General features: G+C 39.6%; 3 protein-coding genes across 11 annotated transcripts; 1 reads left to right on the forward strand and 2 right to left on the reverse strand.

The window, feature by feature from the left end:
- Positions 1-422: 422 nt before the first annotated feature.
- On the reverse strand, positions 423-3048 carry cox7b (cytochrome c oxidase subunit 7B). The gene is made up of 3 exons (XM_083986356.1): positions 2923-3048; positions 1234-1349; positions 423-658 (listed from the first exon to the last, which is right to left on the reverse strand). Exons 1-3 carry the CDS (start codon positions 2957-2959, stop codon positions 575-577), a joined length of 237 nt encoding a protein of 78 aa, XP_083842482.1. The 5' UTR covers positions 2960-3048; the 3' UTR covers positions 423-574.
- A 745-nt stretch (positions 3049-3793) lies between these two features.
- pgrmc1 (progesterone receptor membrane component 1) lies at positions 3794-8162 on the reverse strand. Of its 2 annotated transcripts, XR_014595936.1 has the most exons (4): positions 7837-8162; positions 6272-6427; positions 5412-5853; positions 3794-5217 (listed from the first exon to the last, which is right to left on the reverse strand). XR_014595936.1 is itself a non-coding variant. In XM_083987106.1 (3 exons), the coding sequence occupies exons 1-3, from the start codon at positions 8129-8131 to the stop codon at positions 5759-5761; spliced, it is 546 nt and encodes a 181-aa protein (XP_083843232.1). In that variant the 5' UTR covers positions 8132-8162; the 3' UTR covers positions 3794-5758. The 2 variants fall into 2 exon arrangements, 1 of the variants encoding a protein (XP_083843232.1); XM_083987106.1 differs by having other exon boundaries at positions 3794-5853.
- Positions 8163-10225: 2063 nt separating this feature from the next.
- Positions 10226-18714, forward strand: rab24 (RAB24, member RAS oncogene family). Of its 8 annotated transcripts, none has more exons than XR_014595930.1 (10): positions 10226-10612; positions 11606-11805; positions 12765-12833; positions 12976-13054; positions 13691-13758; positions 13865-13964; positions 14702-14752; positions 15593-15638; positions 15735-15794; positions 16817-18714. XR_014595930.1 is itself a non-coding variant. In XM_083986860.1 (9 exons), the coding sequence occupies exons 2-9, from the start codon at positions 11689-11691 to the stop codon at positions 16882-16884; spliced, it is 615 nt and encodes a 204-aa protein (XP_083842986.1). In that variant the 5' UTR covers positions 10226-10616; positions 11606-11688; the 3' UTR covers positions 16885-18714. The 8 variants fall into 8 exon arrangements, 6 of the variants coding, with proteins under 6 accessions (XP_083842986.1, XP_083842985.1, XP_083842988.1 ...); XR_014595931.1 differs by having other exon boundaries at positions 16814-16861; XM_083986860.1 differs by lacking the exon at positions 15593-15638 and having other exon boundaries at positions 10226-10616; positions 16814-18714.
- The last annotated feature ends 1607 nt before the right edge of the window (positions 18715-20321 follow it).

The raw sequence follows: 20321 nt of genomic DNA on the forward strand, positions 1-20321 counted from the left end.
TGAGCAGAGTAACCGTGCCTTTTATTCTCAGGCATCATCCATACTCTGCAAAAGTGCGCCCCCTGACGGCAGAACAAGATTATCCCATAATGCTGCATTGAAGCTGTTGGTGATTTGCAAAATGTGTACATGTAAAATCTTTTACCTTTGATTAAAGGTCTTTCTCAGTGTACTTCCTCTAGCTTCTTGTATGAGGGTGTAGTTGACAGAGTTAAGTGCAGTATCTAGATAGCTCCACTTCTTTGTTACATCCCTAAACTCTTGGTAAAAAGGGAGTAACATAAAAATGTGTGGCATTTGGAATAATAATGATCAAATTTGTGTTAATTAATAGTCAAACCCCTGTGAAAGATATAAAATGATGACTATCTGCTCGTGCACACAATGTAAACAGATAAAAGACGAGACAGCTGTCAGTAGAATTGTCAGTAGAATCACAGATAATTTATTTGAACAAAGTAACATGTTGGAATAAGCACACAGTTATTCACTGTCTGAACACACAGAGATTCATTATTCATCTGTACAACCAGAAGGTTCATTAGGTGAGTCGTAGGTCTGGCATGGCCGCTCTTCACTCCTCGGCCTCTCTCCACTCTTTGGGCATGACTTTTCCAACTGGTGACATATTCCAGGTGATGCCAGTCTGTGTCAGCACCTGCACAAAGACAGACAACATAATTTAACACCTGGTAAGCACCTATCCAACACTTTTGACTGTTATAGAACCAGCACTTGCGTTTCTTTATATCAATGGTTCCCAAACTTTCTCTGTTGGGCCCCCTCCCCAACCTGTCACACACAGCAATAAACTACTACTACTTTTGGAATGAGAAATAAATAACAAACAAAATAGCAACACCTTTACAGTGTAATTATTTTAAGTGTAACTGTTTTTTTTATACTGTGTAACAGTATTCTTAGCTGTCAATGTATTTCCAAGCACCTTAACAGTGTAATGTTCAGTGTAACAGCTGTCAGGGTTTTCCCTATCATTATAACAGGCGGGAGTGTTTTAGTTTATATTTGTTTATTGTCCTAATATAGACGGATTCACTACAAACCGTAGACTGTTTATGAGCAGCACCAGGTCGATGCAAATATTGCTGTAACTCCATAGGAGCATGGCTCAGAGTGAAAACATGACAATGGCTCTGCTTTATATGAACAAGCTGTTTTTTCAAGTCAACCATACAAAAATATGATGTGGATCAACATGACAGTAATACTTACATATGACCATATGGCTACGCAGAAGACCGCTCCGCCGGCCAACACGCCTGTGCCGTACTTGGCGTGAAAGTTGTCACTGGCGGTGGAGCCATGCCTCACCTGCCTCACGGCCTGACCTGGATGACAAAAAAAAACACAATTTGGCATTTATACACTGGGTTTTTACTAACTTTTATTACTTATGACCTCACTTCTAGTCATCTTTACAGAGCCTAGCCTATAAGGGCTCAATTATGATGCAGTCTTCTTCGGACCCCTGACAGAAAGTCACATGTAAGAAAAGTTGAAAATAAAAGGTGTTGAAATTTCACACTAATTTGAAATATTAATAGAGCACAGTTAATGGACAGTGAAAATCCCCATTACAGGCAAGGCCCATTTGTCTCAATTTGTTCTTCACATTTCACAGCCTTTTCTGTAGGCTACATCCTCTTAACCACTGGTGATGAGATCACACGTAAAATTAATTTTACAATACTTCAAATGCCTCCCAATCAAAAAATAAAACGAAAGACCTTTGCTCCTCTCTCTTCAGTCGCCCTCTCATGATTTGTATGCTATATGTTCATGACAGGTTTCCATCTGTCTCACCAGTATCTGGTAACCTTACAACTCACAACAAACTTACGAAAAATAAACAAACAGCTAAAAAAACTTCAGTGCTTGCTTTGCAAAAACGGCTACAATTATGTACATAAACAAAGGGCTAGACGTTGACAGTAAATGATAACATGGACACAACATGGCCTTGCATGACCCCTTTTACACTGATCCAGCTTGTGTATATAGCAAAGATTTTGTGGGTCTCTATTAAAACATGACCCGGCTGTGCATGATGTGAACCATGACACAAAGATAAACTGGAGCCAAAAGTTATTGCAATGTAAATGAACATCTGTGCAAATCAGATGCAACAACTAACAGATGAACAGAAAGTTAATCTGCAACTATTATAATATTGGTTTCTGTAGTTCTTTTAAAGGCCTATCTGCGACATATCACTTTCACTGTTTAATGATGTGAACTTAAATCTTTAAAAAACAGGAGATGTAACGATGTCACCTTGAATATTTCACTTTCCAAATCACATTCAAATGTGACCTTGGCAAATGAGCAAACAATTAGGTAATGAAAATAAGAGCCACGTTGATCAAATCAACTATCACTATCACTTTTATTGATCAAATCAGATCTCAGTCTTTTCAAAATGGTGTCTATCATATTGTATACGTTAGTGTCCTCAACTGCCCTTCCTTTGTCATACAGTCTACCTTTATTGGCTCCATCTTACCGTTGCTCAATCATTCCCATCACAAATGCACATGTCCACAATTACACGAAACAAATATTACAAAAGCTTATCATTAGCTACACATTGAATGTATCGGACAATGACACAGCGAAGAACATAGCACGTTTCTAATATTACTACACAATACCTTGTCGAATTTAGGAGCGATATTTTCATACATTTAATTACACAAATAATCATGTTGAAGACATATATAATGACTTCTACTGTGAGATGCTAATGCCAGCAGGCTAACACCAGGACGTTAACACGCCGACCGCGGTCACTGACCACACAGAGGCCGGTCTAACTTCAGATCGACCGGTGCTGCGCCATCACCTCACGTACATACACACATTATATAAATATACATTTATATAAAAACCCAGTGTTCTTACCAGTAACGTTGAAGGCGGCTTTAGCAAACCGGTACATGTTTCTCGATGTCTTCAGTTACCCTTGAAGAACGGAAGTACAATGGCCGCCGCACGTACACTCAAACGGATATTACGATGCGTCCATGTGCGCATGCGTCGATGAAACTAAAACCAGCCGTTCACTGCGCGAGACGAAGCGAAAAACACATATCTGGTTACACAAAAAATACATTAAAGTTAATTAGTACCTATTTAAATCACAATTATGACAACTTACAAACGGCTGGCCTGAGATAACAAAGAATGTGTGTTCATTAAAAACCTTACAGACTCCACGAGAAGGCACCGTGTCAGGATGGCCGAGTGGTCTAAGGCGCCAGACTCAAGGATAAACTCCTTCCGCAGTGAACGGGACTTCTGGTCTCCGAATGGAGGCGTGGGTTCGAATCCCACTTCTGACACATACTTTTCCTTCCCGCCTCAGTTTGCTTATGTTCTAAAATGTAAAAACAGCGATAAAACGGATAAAATGAGTCGTTGTTGTACTAATACTTACAAACAGGCAAAATAGGCCATGTGTAGCAAATGTGCAGATTTTTCAATGAGTGAATCAGTGTGACTGACCAGGCAAGACAAACACAACTTTAAACATTTAAACTTTAAAGAGGCATTATTTTATTCTTTTATCTGCGTTTCAACTGTTTCAACTTTCAATTTGAATACTTAAATACTCTTAGTTTCTTGATGAAAAAAAGGTTTCGGCAGAATACTTTGTGTTAATTCACAAAAAGTCTGCATCAACATACCATTTTACTTTTCTAAATATTCTCAGTCACAAGTAACAGTCATTAAAAATTCTATACAGATGTTGAAATAAATAGACTGGCAAGCATTCATTTGTAGTTTTCTTTATTAAATCAAAAATATCATTCAGGATAATAACAGTATGACAGTACCATGACATATGCATACTGAAAATGTTCCCTCACTGTTTTATTGTGGCTGATCTCTCCAGTTTTTACAGGGATGATGGGTGCAAAGGAGAATGTTGTTAAGAGATTGTTTTTCACAGCACATCTTTCTAGTCAGAGAAATACATTTCCTTGCAAACAAAGCTCGAATGCCTTGACACAATTGTATAAAAACCTGCCGCTCCAACTTGAATTGTAAAACAATGCTTTTTATCTACTATGTTGCGGTCACAAGAAAATATCACCAAACTTAATTTCTCTGTGGTTTGAACTTTATGACACATTTCCTTGGCACCATGTAATGCACTACAACCATTAACATTAAAAACATTACTGCATGTGAACGTGGGCTGCGTATTTACCAGTAGTTGTGTTTTTCACTTTTGAAGAAAAAAAAAATCATTGCACATTACTTGTTTTGTCCGACCTACTATCCAAAATCCAAGAAAAATTGAAATTACAAAAGCAGCAACATCTAATAAGTGAGGAACTGAAACCCAAGAATAGTCAATAATATTACAGACAAGTGACCAAAATAGTTATTCAGTTATAAAAATGGGTGTCAGTTACTGAGGGGTCGTCAACAGAAATGCGAACTGAAAATCAGACATATTAAATGTTGGTTAAATGTCGATAACCGTTCAGACCAGCAGATCCACGTGATGTGTTGGAATGATTCAAACATCTGAACGTCATCATGCTTAAAAATATCATCTCTTATATCACGGTAATATAGGCTTCAGCCAGGAAGGATAAAACTGGCAGTTTGGTTACAATTACATGCAGTTTATTGAGAAAAAGTGCTTCAGAAGGGATCTGTTTTGCGCCGCTTATATGATGAAATCTTCAACGTGTAAAAATATTTAACTCGGCTCATTAGTGTTTGGTCCAACTGGGTGTTTATGATCATGGGTTTTGCTAAGTTTGGGCTCAGCAGCTCTGTTGTTTAGATTCAGGAGACATGACTCAAGCAAAATGCTGTATTGTCATACCGAGGCAAACGATGTGAGCCTCCCAAAACTAACAAAACAAACTTTGATTTTAAATGAATCATTTTAAACATTTGTCTCACTAGCTTTAGTCGGGCTTAAAGGCATTGTTTGAGAACATTTTCTATATATGATTCTCTTTTATAAGTATTGCAGTGCTTTATACCTCTATCGGACCTTTTTCTTTATTTTTGCATTTACTTATCAAATCTCTACAGCAGAGGTGGGAAAAGAAAATTTGTCAAAACCCAAATAGTGAAAACCGACACAATTGTGAAAAAAAAAAAAAAAAAAAAGTTGAAAAATACAGGATTTTCCGTTTAAGTTGAAATCGTCTGAATTTTGAATGAAACTTCCTGAGATAGTTCATTTCAAAGCAAGCAGAGCCGACCCCTGCATGAAAGGAATGTGTACGACCTGCAATAAAACAGCAGTGATATTAACAACGTGTACATCAGACCTGTAGATCGTGGATAATCAAACTAATTTGATAAGCATGAGCTGAACAAAGCCAACCTCCCTCTTTAACCATCAGCAACTTCATAAAAACGTTGGAACTGCTCCTTCTTTGTCTTGAGTTCTGATTCTCGTCAACAATGTCAGGATCCGTGTTTAGCTTCATGGACAGTGATCTAAACTTTAACAATGCTGCACTACTCTACATCAGACATTAGTATATTTAGCTCTTAATGCCATCTAACTTTCCCGTAACAGAAATGGAAATGAGTGGAGTTCAGTCGGCTTTTAAAATCCAGGACAATGATGATCCAAAAATACTAGAATGCAACAAGAAGATGGAGGAGTTTTCTCTGAATGGCCCTAAACAGGAGGCAACCGGCATCAAATTACAAACATTAAGGCATCTGACATTTTTCCCTCTTGGTCACTTTTTGTTTCCTAGTCCGCCTTTTTGTCCTTTCCTTCCTCGTCGTCTGTGTACTCTACGGGCTCCTCTCCTGGTTTCAGAAGCCGGCCGACAAAGTGGTACTTAACTGTAACAGATAAAAGAGACGTCATGTTTTTTTCCCCATCATGTTTTGTACTGTAGCTTCTCTGGAAATTATTCAGGAAATTTCTTTTTTCATCAGTTAAGTCATGAAGTTAAATATTTACTGTGACACAGCAATTATTAACCTCCAAGAATATTCATTATACCAATAATCACTGTTAACAAAATGTCAAAAAGAGCAGAAAAAAAGAGTGCAAAGTAACAGGTGACCATCCATCCATTCACTGTTACCAACTCAAAAATAACTGTAATCAGTACCTGTTTTATGCCTTTAACTAGATTACTAGTATTAATATGTGTGCAAAGTTCACTGTTTACTTTAGCTAAATAGGTTTTTATAAAATCAAAAACAAACAGGGTTTAAAGGGTTTAAAATGTGATGAAGCCACATCTCTACTCACAGGTGAACTGAGTCTCCCACTCAGAGAGGCTATCCTGCTGCATGGCGTTCAGGTCGGACAGGTCGTCGTGTTCCTCTTTCAGGGCCTCTTTCCCCAGACAGAACGTGGCCAGACCTCTGGACGCATCTCTGCCTGCAAACACTCCATACGGCCCCTCTGTAACACAAACAAGCCCCCCAGGGAGCACACGGTGAGGCCAAGGCTCAGCAATAGCAGCAAATGGTAACGAGAGGAGGGCAATGCCGGAAACAACGGATTCCTGTGCATGTTGTTTTACTTGTGACTTTCACTCTAGAGGCCTGCTGATGAGCCAGGCATCCGTTTATGGGGCAAAATTCAGTTACACCATTCATATTACTTATTTAATTAAAACAATACCCAACCCTGATTTCAACAGCCTGCAGCAGTGCGGTCAAAACACTGAACCCACAGGCCAAAAAATTTAAAATTCCTGAAATAAAACACACCACTGCAGGATTTCAGTGGGACTGCGGTTTACTGACAGTGAAGTTTGCATGACAGTCAGTTATCAAGTTGGTCAGAGGTTACATGCAACAGAGGTTACAGTCTGAGATAAGATCAAAAACAGCGAGGTCTTACTCTGTATCTGTTTCAGTGAACCGTGAAGCATGACAGAACAAATGTACAAAGATTTACCTTTACTTTTACACGGAATAACAAGTAACAGCAACACAATGACTGTGAAGTGGGAGGACTCACATATGTGTCCATTCAATTCAGGTATAGTTAGGTATAATGTAATTTACATAATGCATCTTTGAAACAAAAAACCTAATCTATTCATAGAGCTTAAATTGAGCAAGAGCAGATGAAAGCTGTGGTGAGAAAACAAACAAAAACACAATCAGCTGCTTAAACTAGTTCACTTTTTAATATTACACCAGCTGCAAACTATTAATCAAATGACTTCACACTACTGTTGTGTTGTGAGTTTTTGCAGCTTGAGGTGTTACCAAACTCATTAGGTTGTATTCATGGATGTATTATTATAGATCCATGGTTGTATTCTGAGCTTGTGTACTTTGCATGTGTTTTCTACTTCTGCGTTAACTGTACTGTATTGGACTTGGAGTCTGTGAAATAAAGCTATATATGTACGTTGGGCTCTCACGGCCACCGTAGCCACACCCATTTTTTATTCCCTCACCTCACTTCTGAAAACAGGGAGTAAGTAAGTAACTCATCTTCCTACAGAGACGATCTCCGGTGTCCAAGGCTACAGCAGCGGCTCTGTTGTGAAACGAGACCTCGGCTATCAATTTAAAGGGGGTGTGGCGTTAATGTCCAGTTAAAAAAAAAAAAGTCTACCCAAACATCAGCAAAAACCACGACTTTTCTGTACGATTATGTAACCAGTGAATGGGTAACTACCATTAAACGTTATAAACACAAAACCAACGGCCACCGCACGCGCGCTGCCGTTAGTTCCTCCACGGCAGGGCCGACGGAACACTCGGTACACTCGGGGTGACGTTAACGTTACCTGGGGAACACTCGGTAACGTTACCGTGCGTAACAGCGGGTCGGGGTGACGTTAACGTTACCTGGGCCGTAAAAGTTCTTCCCGCGGGTCACGTCGAACACTTTCCCGTTCACGGCCATGAGGATCCTCGGGCTCTGCACTCCGTCGTACTCCTTCAGCTCCGCCAGGGTGAAGTCTCTCCGCTTCAGCTTCGGCAGCGGCGGCTCGACGTCGCCCAGGTCCGGCGATTTGTCCCCGCGGAAGATTTTGTAGAGGAGGAACAGACAGAGGCTGAGCAGGGTCAGGTTCAGCGGAGAGGTGAAGATCTCCTGGAAAACGCCACCAGAAGTTACCTCGCTTGCCTCCGCTTCAGCCATGTTTTCTCCTCTATCTCTCCCTCCCTCTCCCTCTTCCCTGATGTGTGTGTGTTGGGGTGGGACCGGTGGAGCCGATGGATCCTGGACCAATCCCTGCTCAGGCCTCAAGGGCATCGGTGAACCGGTTAGACCAATCGGACTCCTCCAAGCGACGTGACTGAGTTTGCACTTTTTTTTTTTTAATAATATAAAGTGTATCAGCGGTTTTTTAAATTTCTTAGTTAGTTAATTTATTGACACAAATCATTAAAAACATAACGTTTGGGTCTAAACAATAGACAATAAACGATAAACAATAAACAACACATACACACACACAAAAGGAAAAGAATAGAAAAAAAGAAGGAATGATACACTTAATATGCCCTCCCATCTCCCATCTAGTTTTCCAGCACTGTCAAAAAAGCCTGTAACATAGTTAAAATCTTTTTATCTGTGTTCGTGAAGAGAGAGCTCAGCTCTGTGGAGTCATGTCCATATGTCCTTTGTGTGAGGACACAAGAGCAAATTTTAAATATTTATTTTCTTTATGAGCGGCCAAAAATCTGAATAACTGAAACAAAATTGTTGGCTACATTCATTTTCTGGTGATCAACACTCAATTTTCTTGTTAGGTACACCCAGCTAAAACTATACAGTCTAATGCTGCTGCCACTTTCAGCAAGCTCTAATAAAGACAACATAGATTTGAGTATTTTCTCTTCATGACAAACGGTTAGATAATTTATATCAATATGATCAGCTGACTTGGCATGACTTCCCCATCATATTTTTGACCTTGTGATCAGATCATCCTTTTCCTGGATGACAGGACTCATTTTCTCACAGTCTTGATGCAGCGTTTTCAGCCCGATGACTAATTATTCATTCATTTCCCCACTGTGACCTGAACTGAATCAAAGTTTGCCAGAATAAAGCTCCACCATGTTGATGACCCTCTTAGTCTAAATCCACTGGAGGCTTTGGCAAGCCATTTAACATTTAAAAGCCAGACTGGATATGTGTTGTAGATATCTGTAATTCAGTTTTGCCTATATAGTCATATCTGCAACTGCAGTCTTCCAATCCACAATTGTCATTTCAGATATCCACGGCTATATTCTTCCTAGGACAAATTATGTCACTTTTGCCATTCAGGTGTATGGGGTTTGTCATTACAGATACAATTCAGTTGCAGATATCCATGCGAATTACGGATATCTGTAACTGAATTACGACTAATTCCAATTTGAGATATCTACAATTCAAATCTGACTTGTATTCCAGTTCAAGATATCTTTAATTCACCTCAATTAAAGATATTTATTTTATTTATTTTTTATTTAACCTTTATTTTAACAGGGTAGATCCATTGAGAGCGAGCTCTCTTTTTCAAGGGTGCCCTGTAGCATACAGAGATCACAGAAAATCAAACATCAAACATCAATACAACACAATAAAATACAGTTATAAAAACAGGAGTAGTAAAATCACTAACTGAAGCAAGTGCACGTCTGAGCCCCCAAAACTGAAAAGTAGGTTTTTGAAAGCCTCAAGTGAGATAACTCTATCAATTTTCAGTGAGTTTTATCATTTATTCCATCGGTGTGGGGCATAGAAGGAGAAGGCAGTTTTTCCTAGTTCTGAGTTTGTGTAAGGGAGGTGGAGTCTGATGTGGGACTGGGAGCGGGTAGGGAGACCTGTAGACTAGAGCGAGAATGCAAAGTTAAATAATAATGGCATTTTAATTAAAATATCAGGGCCAAAATCTTAATTCACTGTGTAATTGTGAATACTGTAACATTTGTCTTTCATAAAAGACAAAAACATGAAATAAATGAAAAAAACAAAACAATGAGCCAAAGTGAACAGTGCTTGGAGGTGAGAATACAGAGTTTTGCGGCCTGGGTATTGGCAGCACATTTACTGAAAGCTCCACATGCTGCAGTCAGCCATGGATGTATTGCAGTGGATGATTGCATTCAGCCATAATACATCCATGCATTCAGCTCAGCTGGTAATTCCAAACTTCCGGTGTTTGTGTCGCTCCGTTCGGGCACTTCCTTCCGGCGGACCGCCTCTCTCCACCCCTGTGGTTCCCACCCAAACAAACAAACAAAGCTCAGCTGGAGATTTTCTCCTCCGCACAAACGTGAACCTCTCTCTCCCTGCAGCCGCTGCCGCTGGTGGTAGCAGCTCCCTATAATCTACCTGGAGTTGTTTTTTCAGAGCACGGAGCTCCCGTGAAACCACAGAGCACCATGTTTACCGTCTCCGCCCGTGACGTCATCCAGCGGACGGTTAGCTTGTAGTTTCAGCCGTTGCGCAACAGAGAGAGAGAGAGAGAGGAGCCGTCCGTTAACGGAGCTAGCTGCCGGTTGCAACGGGGCTGGGCAGACATGACGAGCGGGTTGGCTGTGTCCGTTTTCGCTTTAAACCAGGTGTGGTAGTCACGGACGAACGACAGCCACGGGAGGATCTGTTGAGTCAGGTAACAGCCAGGTGAGTTTCCCCTGTTGGGTGTGTTGTAACGTTACGAGTCAACGTTAGCTCAGCTAGCTCCGAAAACAGCCCAAACCAGTGATGCTGGTCTGAGGAGGGCTCATGGTGTTTTGGTGTTTTGGCCATGTCATGTTGAGGAAACTGAACAATTCATCTACCGTATATATATTTTACACAATTAAATCAACAGTCCGGTGAATATAAACAACAGAAATATATGTAAACGTTACGAAGTGAAACAGAAATAACATGGTGAGAGCGTGATAAATCGAAACCTACTGCTCGTTGTTTTGTTGTTCAGAGTGATGAATGTAATTCTATCAGTCATTATCAGATCATTATGGATATCATGTAGTCATCTTTCAAGTGCAAATTAATCTTATATTGTTTAATAACAATCAGTGCTCGTCTAATATTCACAAGTGTCATTTAGTAAGTGACTACATGAGTGTATTGTTGAACAGAGGAATACGTTACAGCTAAAACATGACTCTGGCATCTGATGGAGCTGTAACAGTAACTGGTTAGCTAACTGATTACTAGAAGATCAAATTTTGATATTTTATTATTAAATGATTAATCGATGAATTGAATAAATAATCAACAGGTATATGACAACTGTAATAACCATGAACTGCAGCCCTAAAGGCTCATAACATTATTTTTGACAGTGTATTTGCTAACTAAAAAGTGAGTATACAGTAACATTCATTTTTACTATAGTCTGAAAATACGATAAATTATGATGATATATGAGTTTGTATTTTTGTTTTACTATTGATCTGATAATGACTGATAAAACATTTCAAGTATGAAATATTGTAAACAGATTTCATGTGTAAAGTGTACCGATGCATCAGTTGACTTCAGACACAACAGATTACATAAAAAGATAATAAGAGGAAGTGAAAGGGTCATATGAGAAAGTTAAAGATTTAGCAATCTCTAGTATCTTCACTCATCTGTTGTGTATTCTGTCTTTTCATCACACAGCACACTGCAGCCCAGAAGCTGCCCCCTAAATTAATCCCCCATCATCTGTTTGCTTGTCCTGGGCTTTTGGAAACCCAGTGAATATGACTGCAATGCGTGTGGATGCCAAAGTGGTGATGCTGGGAAAGGAGAGTGTAGGGAAGACCAGCCTGGTGGAGAGATACGTGCATCATCGCTTCTTGGTCGGCCCGTACCAGAACGTGAGTGTCAGCTGCTCCGTTTCAATTCCCATGTCGACGCGTTGCTGATTCCCTCCCTGACTGAAAAGCTTCACTTTTACATTTAGTCCTGAGGACATCGTGGTGATCGAGGCTCAAGTCAGGAATCGTCTTTCATTATAGAAGCACTGATAGAAACTCTGGATGAAGTAATGTTTCAGTATGTTTCTTTTAACGCATAGTGCATTAGACAAGGGTTCTTATAAGTACTGTAACATATTAATGTGGAAACTATTCAGTCACGCCTCTCTCGTGTCCTCTGAAAATACACCATGATTGATTCAGAAAGTGGACTTGTACATTTAATGATACTTTATCCTTTGAAAGTATTCAGATTTGAGTTTTTGCACAGTTTCATATTAAATATTTCATTCTAAATATACATATATGAACTTTAATAGACATAATCTACACACAATATGTGACATTTCAGTTGTCCATAAGTTGTTACCAGTCAGTCCCAAAAAGGATAATGACACAGTTTCATGTCACTAACTGTCAGAGGCATGAAAAGGTAAAATTATAACATGACTTTTACAAAAAACTCCACACATTTCCTGTTCATCTTATATATTAATCATCTCATGACCCCTCATCACATTGGTCTTGTGACTCTTTGAAGAGAATCTAATCCCCTAGGTTGTAAACCACTGGACTAAACTACATATCGCTAAACAAAATAATGAATAATGTAATTTTTCCTAGTTAAAAAAAACAAAACATACTGAAAAGGTGTTGTGACGAATGTGCACATCACCTATTTTAAGATGGCAGCAATGTGATGTTCTCCAAATATCACACAGCTATCAGTCCAGGCCGACCTTATCCTGCCTCTCATTAGTGTCCATTAAGACTCTGAGTGTTCAGACAGAGTACCCACGACCCACAGGGACTCCATGAGTGTCTAATGCCTTGCTGCTCTTGTACTCTCTTCTTCACAGACTATCGGTGCTGCGTTTGTTGCCAAACCAATCCAGGTGGGAGAGAAAGTGATTACTCTTGGCATCTGGGTGAGTTAGAGGCCACATTGTGTGAATCTGTGTGTTTTGCCTGTATCAGAGTTTATCCCAGTGAGATCTGTATATTTCACCTGGTCCCTTCAGATGGATGTCTGTTTTTCTCACTTTCTACTCTTCTCTCTGAATTACCCAGGACACAGCTGGATCAGAGCGCTATGAAGCTATGAGCAGGATTTACTACAGAGGAGCTCGGGCGGCCATTGTCTGCTATGGTAAAACTTGCATGCACATGTAGCTGGTGTTGACCTTATGTTCTCTACTGTGGAGAACATAAGGGAAGCCCCATATAGTCTGATCATATATGGTACCTTGTATGACTCCAGGACAGTTTACTGCTTTGTGCTTTAAGCTAGTCTACACCAGTAAACAGATATGAGACCATGCTAATAGTGTGTTTCCATAAAAACCTTCTGATTAAGACATGTTACTTTACAAGTAGGGGAACTTTGCCTCGTAGAAAATAGCTGATGGTATTTCCCACTGGATTACTCACAGTGCTGTCATAAATTATGTACTGTCTATTTTTGGGTCTGCTGTCCTTCTTCTTCTTTATCCTCAGTCCTGTTTTTGTAGATTTCATTTCACATGTGTTTTCATCCTGTTTTTTTTTTAAACCTCATCTGCACAAAATGGTGATCAGAGGGAGCTGTTATTCCAGGTTCCTAATTATTCATTATTATATTAGATGTTTTTGACCATGTCCATCATCAAAATCTGACAGAAATGGTCAGAATTGTTAAGACTGGTTGCATATTAAAGTTCATTCATGGATTCCCTACTACATTATTAGCAGGCCTGTACTGTTAGTCTGTTATGATGAGGTCAGCTTTGTTATTTTTGTCTTTCAGATCTGACTGACAGCAGCAGTTTCCAGCGAGCTCGATTCTGGGTGAAAGAGCTGCAAAACTGCGAGGAGGTAAGAGAGCTTTTCTAGTTGAACTTTATTGTATATAAAAAAAAACATAATTCACTCAGTAACATTGTTTTTATTTTTGCTTCGTTGTCTGTTTTACATTTTCCAGCACTGTAAAATCTACCTGTGTGGCACTAAGAATGACCTGATTGAGGGAGATCGGAGCTTGCGCCAAATCGACTACCACGATGCTCAGGACTTTGCTGAAGGTAACGGCAGCCTCACTGTTTAAACCTCATTTTACTGTCCAGTACATTCTTTATAATATTATTATGTGTTATTTAACTATTTGCATCTATGAAATGTCAGGAAGTGATTAAATAAAAGGGCCATAATGTACTAATATCACCCCCAAATCCTATGTTGAAATGACTCGTCTTCTCGGACCAACAGTCAAAAAGCTGAACATTATGGCATTATTTTTGACAAAAATATCATTCAAACTCATCTGTCTCCACATGGAGCTGTTAAACTGGTTCAAAATCTATTTTCATGGCACTGAAAAAACAGTAAAAGGAGTGAGTTTTATGTGAATATGACTAGCAACACGTCTTTTCTGTGTAATTTTGCTGGGAACTAGGCGTCACATGAAAAATAAGCGAGAAGTCAAATCTCCAGATCACGAGGCGCGAGACATGCGTCTCACGTGTGCGTCATGCAGACAGTGTGTCCACTTTAACAAAGTGACATGGGCATCGCAAAGAAAAAAACAGGTTTTACCGACACAAACTTAGCTGCTCTAACGGATAAGACTTAACATGAACAAATGGAAACAGACATTTCTGAAATTAGGAAATAATGAGATTACTGTGCCTGTAACATTGTTAAAGAATAGTAATAAATCCATGACCTCTATCTGCCTGTGTGTGCATGTGTGTTATCAGTAGGAATATGTGCGTGGACAAAACTTAACATCTAATCTTAATGTATTTTGTTGCTTTCACAGAGATCGGTGCACAACATTTTGAGACCTCCAGTAAAACAGGAAATAATGTGGGTGAGTCACAACAAACTGAATTTAACACCAGTGGTTGGCTCCAAAAACAGCTGCATTTATTCATGGCCTGTTTGTTGAGGAAGTGGGTTTCCTTCAGAGTCGTAGCACTCAAACACAGCATCGTATCTGAGAGGTAGTTCAGGAAGAACATTACTTAACACCAGTTTAAGATGCACAGAGAAGGCATGACTAAACCCGCCTCATTAAAGAAGCACTGAAATCTGCCTCTTTAAATACTTTTAGTCCACACTGAATGTTGTGTCATTAAAGCAGATATCAGCTTCACGGCTGTTTCGGCTAATGCTGCGTTCAAGGCAGGCTTTTGAAACCGTAAGTTACAGCTTCAAGTCACAACTACGACTTGGTAGCGTTCCAGGTAACCCGTAGCTCGTGTTTTTACCATCCTGTTGTCTGTGAAAGTTCCCTATAACGGCCACTCGTAACTTCCGACCCGTGAACTCGTACCAGATCGAACTGGTATGACTTCACAGGAAGGAAAAACACAAAGTACGAGTTTCTTTGAACGCACCATGAGTTAGCAGCCCCCGCCCTTGTCAGGCATCAATTGGTCCTCGTGCTACGTCACCACATTCACGCGCATCCCTTGGCTGCACACACAGCCCTTCATGCCGTTCTCTCTCCTCATTGGATAACACTTGTATCCCACAAGGAAAATTTTCTCCTCGGGTTACAGCAGAGCAGAGTGACGGAGAGACTCGTGTTTAGGCTGAAATACTTCATGTAAGTGATTGCTGACGGAAAATAGGACTATTTAGGACTTATATTAACAAAAACATTCCACTGATATCTGCTTTAATGTTTAATCTTAACTGTAAACAGCTGCTGTGCAGTGATTGCGTGCAGCACCAGATGTTCAGTAAACCAGGTATAAATAACGTGAGAGGACCAGTTTTTAATAAGGTAATGAAGTGTGAATGAAGTGATGGAAACTGACAGGCCTCATTTTTCTTCTGCTTCTCAGACGAGCTGTTCCAGAAAGTAGCTGAGGATTACAACAACACTGCCTTCCAGTATATGACCGGTGAGTGTTTAATGCACATACGCTCATGAAGTCTTTTTTCTTAAAAGGCATTTAATTTAGAGTTGTCAGCAGGTCACAATAAACATTCAGAGCGGTTTCAAGTGTATGATTCTGGTGGAGATGGTTACCATGGAGACAACATGCTGCTTTTCACTAAAGCCCAAAGTTTAATTGAAACAAACAGGTTCATGCAAGCGTTTATAATCCCACTCATACACTTATCTGTCTGAAAGAAACATTTTTTTTGGTATTTTGGTTTGTATTAACTGAGTAAATTAAAGGGATAGTTCACCCAAAATTCTAATTTCACTCATTATCTACTCACCCTCATGTCGACTAAGGGCTGGGAGAATTTTCAGAGTCCTCTGTGCCTTCTCTGAGTTACGGGGGGGTCCGCGCAGCAGTATTTGTCCATGGTTGTGAATGGTGCTCACTTTTCTTCGTCCAAAAAGACACACCAAAAAAAATCCAAATACCTCCATACTGCTTGTCTGTAATGTCCCTCTTGTATTGAAGCTCCGACATGAGAAATTTTTTGGTGTGTCTTTTTGGACGAAGAAAAGTGAGCACCATTCACAACCATTATATGGACAAATACCGTTGCGCGGACCCCCCCGTAACTCAGAGAAGGCACGGAGGACTCTGAAAATTCTCACAGCCCTTAGTCGACATGAGGGTGAGTAGATAATGAGTGAAATTTGAATTTTGGGTGAACTATCCCTTTAATAAGTGATTTGGAGAAGAAAATAAAAGGGGCACTAAAATGACTCCTTGAGGAACACCTCATATGAGAGAAGCCAGATGTGGAATAAAAACAGCGCCACATGCAACAGAAATGTTTCTGGACACACTATGAACAAAAGTAGTTTAGATCCAGGAGTGTAAAGTAATAATTGAACATTATGGGAAATGTGAGAAGATCAATACACCTGAATATTGCTAAATATAAAGCAATTAACATCCTTTTAAGTGTTAAAAACAGTAGCTGCAAGGGAATCAAATGTCTTTCTGTGTTTCAGCAGAAGAACCTGGCGTGGACTTGGGCCAGAAGAAAGACTCATATTTCTACTCGTGCTGTCACAACAACTGATGCTGAGCAGCAGGAAGGAAACAGAGACGGCCTCTCTCCCTCAGACTGGAGTCAGACTGGATTTACTGGACGGCTGTCGGATACCTTTGCTCTGGATCTGGTATCCAAATGTCAGAAGAAAAAAAAAGAAATCAAACAGAACTGTTTATACCTTATTAAATATGTTTATTTCTTTTGTGCCATAAAGAACTGAGGGCTGCAAGGCTTCATGGGAGAGGATCCAATATGGCTGCAGCTGTTACCGGGTGGAGGGGGATTAAAAAAAAACAACATTTCACACCTCTCACCCAGTTATGTCCCATGTTTTATTCCCACATCAGCTGGTCACTTCTCTGAGCTGGACTTTACTCTGGAATAAACATGAGGCTGCAGCTGAAGTCTGAAGATGTGCTGTGGTTAAAATATGATCTGCAGTGGTTTGGAAGTGAAAACAAGTGTTGACAGAAGAGACGGATCTGTTCAAACCCATGCTGACAGAAAACTCGATGGATGCTGGTTCTGGTTGTAGCGAGTGCGGTGCTCTGGGATGGTGAATGTTTGTTTACAGGAGTTAATTTTTTGTTTACTTTGAACTGTAACTTTACCTCATTGTGGAAACCCATTTGTTAGGCCTTGCACATCTTCAGTGAAGCCTGCACCAGTGGAGTGAAGCCAATGAGGGAACTCCTCCTATGTTCTCAGTCATACTCCACTGAAATCAACCCATGTGAAACATCTGGTATAATGCATGAATGAAAAGGTACCAGTGATCTTTATAAAGGCCTTTGCACCGGTAGCTGCAGTTGAAAATGACAGGACCGTGTGTGTATTGACCACAACATTACATTACAACATTACAACAACTTTTTTGCCATGTGACAACCATGGTTACATTGAGAAAGCTGATACTCCTGCTACTGAGCCCTGATGCTAATGTTCCCCCGTGGCCGCTGTGCCGCAACACACAAACACTGAGCGACCCAAACAATTATTTTAGACCAGTAATACATAGAGATGTCTGCCAGACTGTTGACAGGACACCATGTCTGTGGTGCCAGCGAGAGAATACAACACTAACACTCGTGCAGTCGGCAAAACAGCACGGGACACTACAAATCCTTTTTTTTTTCTCATTAAAACAAACAGGCGCCATCTTGGAGTTTCATATCAAGTTGTTATAATAATAATACATCCATGCTGACAGTATGTTCGACATGTAACTGGTTAATAATCTTTTGCAGCATAAGCTAAACGTACACAAAAGCTGATTGAAGGTGGTTGTCGTTAAATGTCAAGCTCCGTTATAAAACTACACGACCTAAGCAGACTTTACTTGAATTTGAAGACGGCTTCCTTCATGTTTTTTTTTTTTTTCTAAATAATCCTAAACGGTAAAAGTGGTTTAATATACACATGGAAATATCAAATGATCTTTCAGTTGTTTCTTCTAGGTAATGTTTTGAGGGTGAAAAACTAAACTCCACTTCTAATGAAATGATGATCACATTTCCCCTCGGTTCTGGCGACAAACTGTCGGTTTACCCAACACAGGAAAAATCCTTGTGGCTGAATGTTGTAATAAGGTACAAACCATCATCTCTTCATGTTCTCAGAACAGTATTTACATAATATTTAAGAATCAAGTCACTAATTTATTGCCTTTTTAAACTGTCTTGCCAGATGTGGGGGAAATGAATGGACGCAATCTGAGTTTCTTTGTTGCTGCCTTGATGTGTTCATGTCACAGGTGTGTTGATATTTTGATGCACAATATTTTTATTGAAGGCTGTGAAAAAGAGAGTGCTGTAAAATACGAATGTGTAATGTAAAATTAAAAGCTTATTGAAATAATGTTTCAACACCCTGATAGACTTTACATTTTATATGAATTAACTCAGTTGTTTTGATGATGCACATCTACAATATCTGGGCTTTTTATGCATTAATGTGGAAAAAACTAGCAAAAATAATGGCAATACAGTGTAAAGTGTAAAATCAAAGGATGTTGCAAATTATTACAAATCCCAGCATTAATCCATCACAGCCTGCACACCTGATCTGTAGTTAAAGCTTTTGTGTTTGGTGTTTCTAGCAACTTTTTATTTTTCCACTTAGATGTTTTTGCTCATATAAAATGTCTCATCTCTATACCATCAGTCCCCACAATGAAAGTAAATGAAATGAAAAGCTTGTGCCTTGAAAAGGGATGCTACTATGAACCAAATAAAATAATCTCAAACCAACACAAACTGTCACTGGAGCAAAACAGAATAGTTGATTAATTGATTTCCTGGGAAGACAGTGAAAAACAAAGTTGCATTGTATGTGGTATTTTAAATATTTTGTATAAAATCAGTTTGGTTAACATTGCAGAAAGTCTGCATTATAAATAACACTGAAAACTCTAGAAACCTGAAAATGCTTTGGCAAATTTGGTAGAAATATAAAGTATTAACCATTTTCAAGCCAATTTTCCACACTTAATAGTGGTTTTGATTAGATATATTTTGAACTTCATGCCTCATGCCTGCTGGTGGGCCATATAAATAAACTGTAATTATTATGATAAATAATATCAGCTGGCTGTCAATGCTTCAACTCCTGCTGGTCAAAGACATTGTTGACCAACCTTTAATGCATGTGCACAGAGCATCTTCCTGAAATGCAGAATTATGTGATTTAATTAAACTGATCTGAAGCCACATGACTTGGATTTAAAAATGTCCGACCATCATCAAAATAACTGAGTAGATGCTGCAATAAAACAAAATGTGGCTTTAATTTTAGAAATGTACAGATGTTTGTTATCTCTGCAGATTAACTTGAGACCAACACATGACAAAAAAAGAACAAGACCGGCACAAAGTGCTTATTTCATAACTTCTTCTTATATATTTATATAGCAGTTTACTGGTCAATGGTTGAGAGTCAGGTCATAATTACACTGGAATGAAACATTGCTTGTTGGGCAACTGTAAAAAGGCATTAGTAGGGAAACTTGGCTCTCAGAGGCGCCAAACCATTCCTTAAAAATATCTCCAAAGAAATACACTCTAAGGCATTGGCAGATAACACACAGACAATATCAGAAGCTTGAAGACAGAGCAAAAGAAAACGCATGTGGCAAGAACACACACTGAAGTGCAAGCATCGTGGCAGGAGTCAGTCCATTTCACCGTCCTGTCGAAGACATTAGGTTTTAGGGAGAGAGGGAGTGCTGACATCCCCGCTCGCCCTCCTCGTCTTTTGTGCGTCACAGAATAATATATAAACAGCAAACACGAACTTAGTGCTATCTCTGCATCATGACCAAGAGCTACCAGCGGCATCAGTCTGTGCAGTCCGACCTGCCTCAGCCTGACGTATAGAGCTGCTAAATAACCTACGTGTTTCTTTATCTCAGACAGATTTAGTGTTTCATGATGGTGTAAATACTTTCTCTATGTCTTTATATGTCT

The sequence above is a fragment of the Trachurus trachurus genome, assembly GCF_905171665.1.
Source record: "Trachurus trachurus genome assembly, chromosome: 14".
In the NCBI taxonomy this organism is placed as follows: Eukaryota; Metazoa; Chordata; class Actinopteri; order Carangiformes; family Carangidae; genus Trachurus; species Trachurus trachurus.

Bases quoted from the DNA above. Each gene is read 5' to 3' on its own strand.
- cox7b (XM_083986356.1), bottom strand. From the start codon at position 2,959: ATGTACCGGTTTGCTAAAGCCGCCTTCAACGTTACTG. The intron at 1,350-2,922 runs GTAAGAACACTG...TTTGTCATCCAG, and splicing joins AGCCGCCTTCAACGTTACTG to GTCAGGCCGTGAGGCAGGTG. The intron at 659-1,233 runs GTAAGTATTACT...GTCTTTGTGCAG, and splicing joins GCGTAGCCATATGGTCATAT to GTGCTGACACAGACTGGCAT.
- pgrmc1 (XM_083987106.1), bottom strand. From the start codon at position 8,131: ATGGCTGAAGCGGAGGCAAGCGAGGTAACTTCTGGTGGCGTTTTCCAG. The intron at 6,428-7,836 runs GTAACGTTAACG...TTTGTGTTACAG, and splicing joins GAAGAACTTTTACGGCCCAG to AGGGGCCGTATGGAGTGTTT. The intron at 5,854-6,271 runs GTGAGTAGAGAT...TATCTGTTACAG, and splicing joins GTGGGAGACTCAGTTCACCT to TTAAGTACCACTTTGTCGGC.
- rab24 (XM_083986860.1), top strand. From the start codon at position 11,689: ATGACTGCAATGCGTGTGGATGCCAAAGTGGTGATGCTGGGAAAGGAG. The intron at 13,759-13,864 runs GTAAGAGAGCTT...TACATTTTCCAG, and splicing joins AGCTGCAAAACTGCGAGGAG to CACTGTAAAATCTACCTGTG. The intron at 14,753-15,734 runs GTGAGTCACAAC...TCTGCTTCTCAG, and splicing joins TAAAACAGGAAATAATGTGG to ACGAGCTGTTCCAGAAAGTA.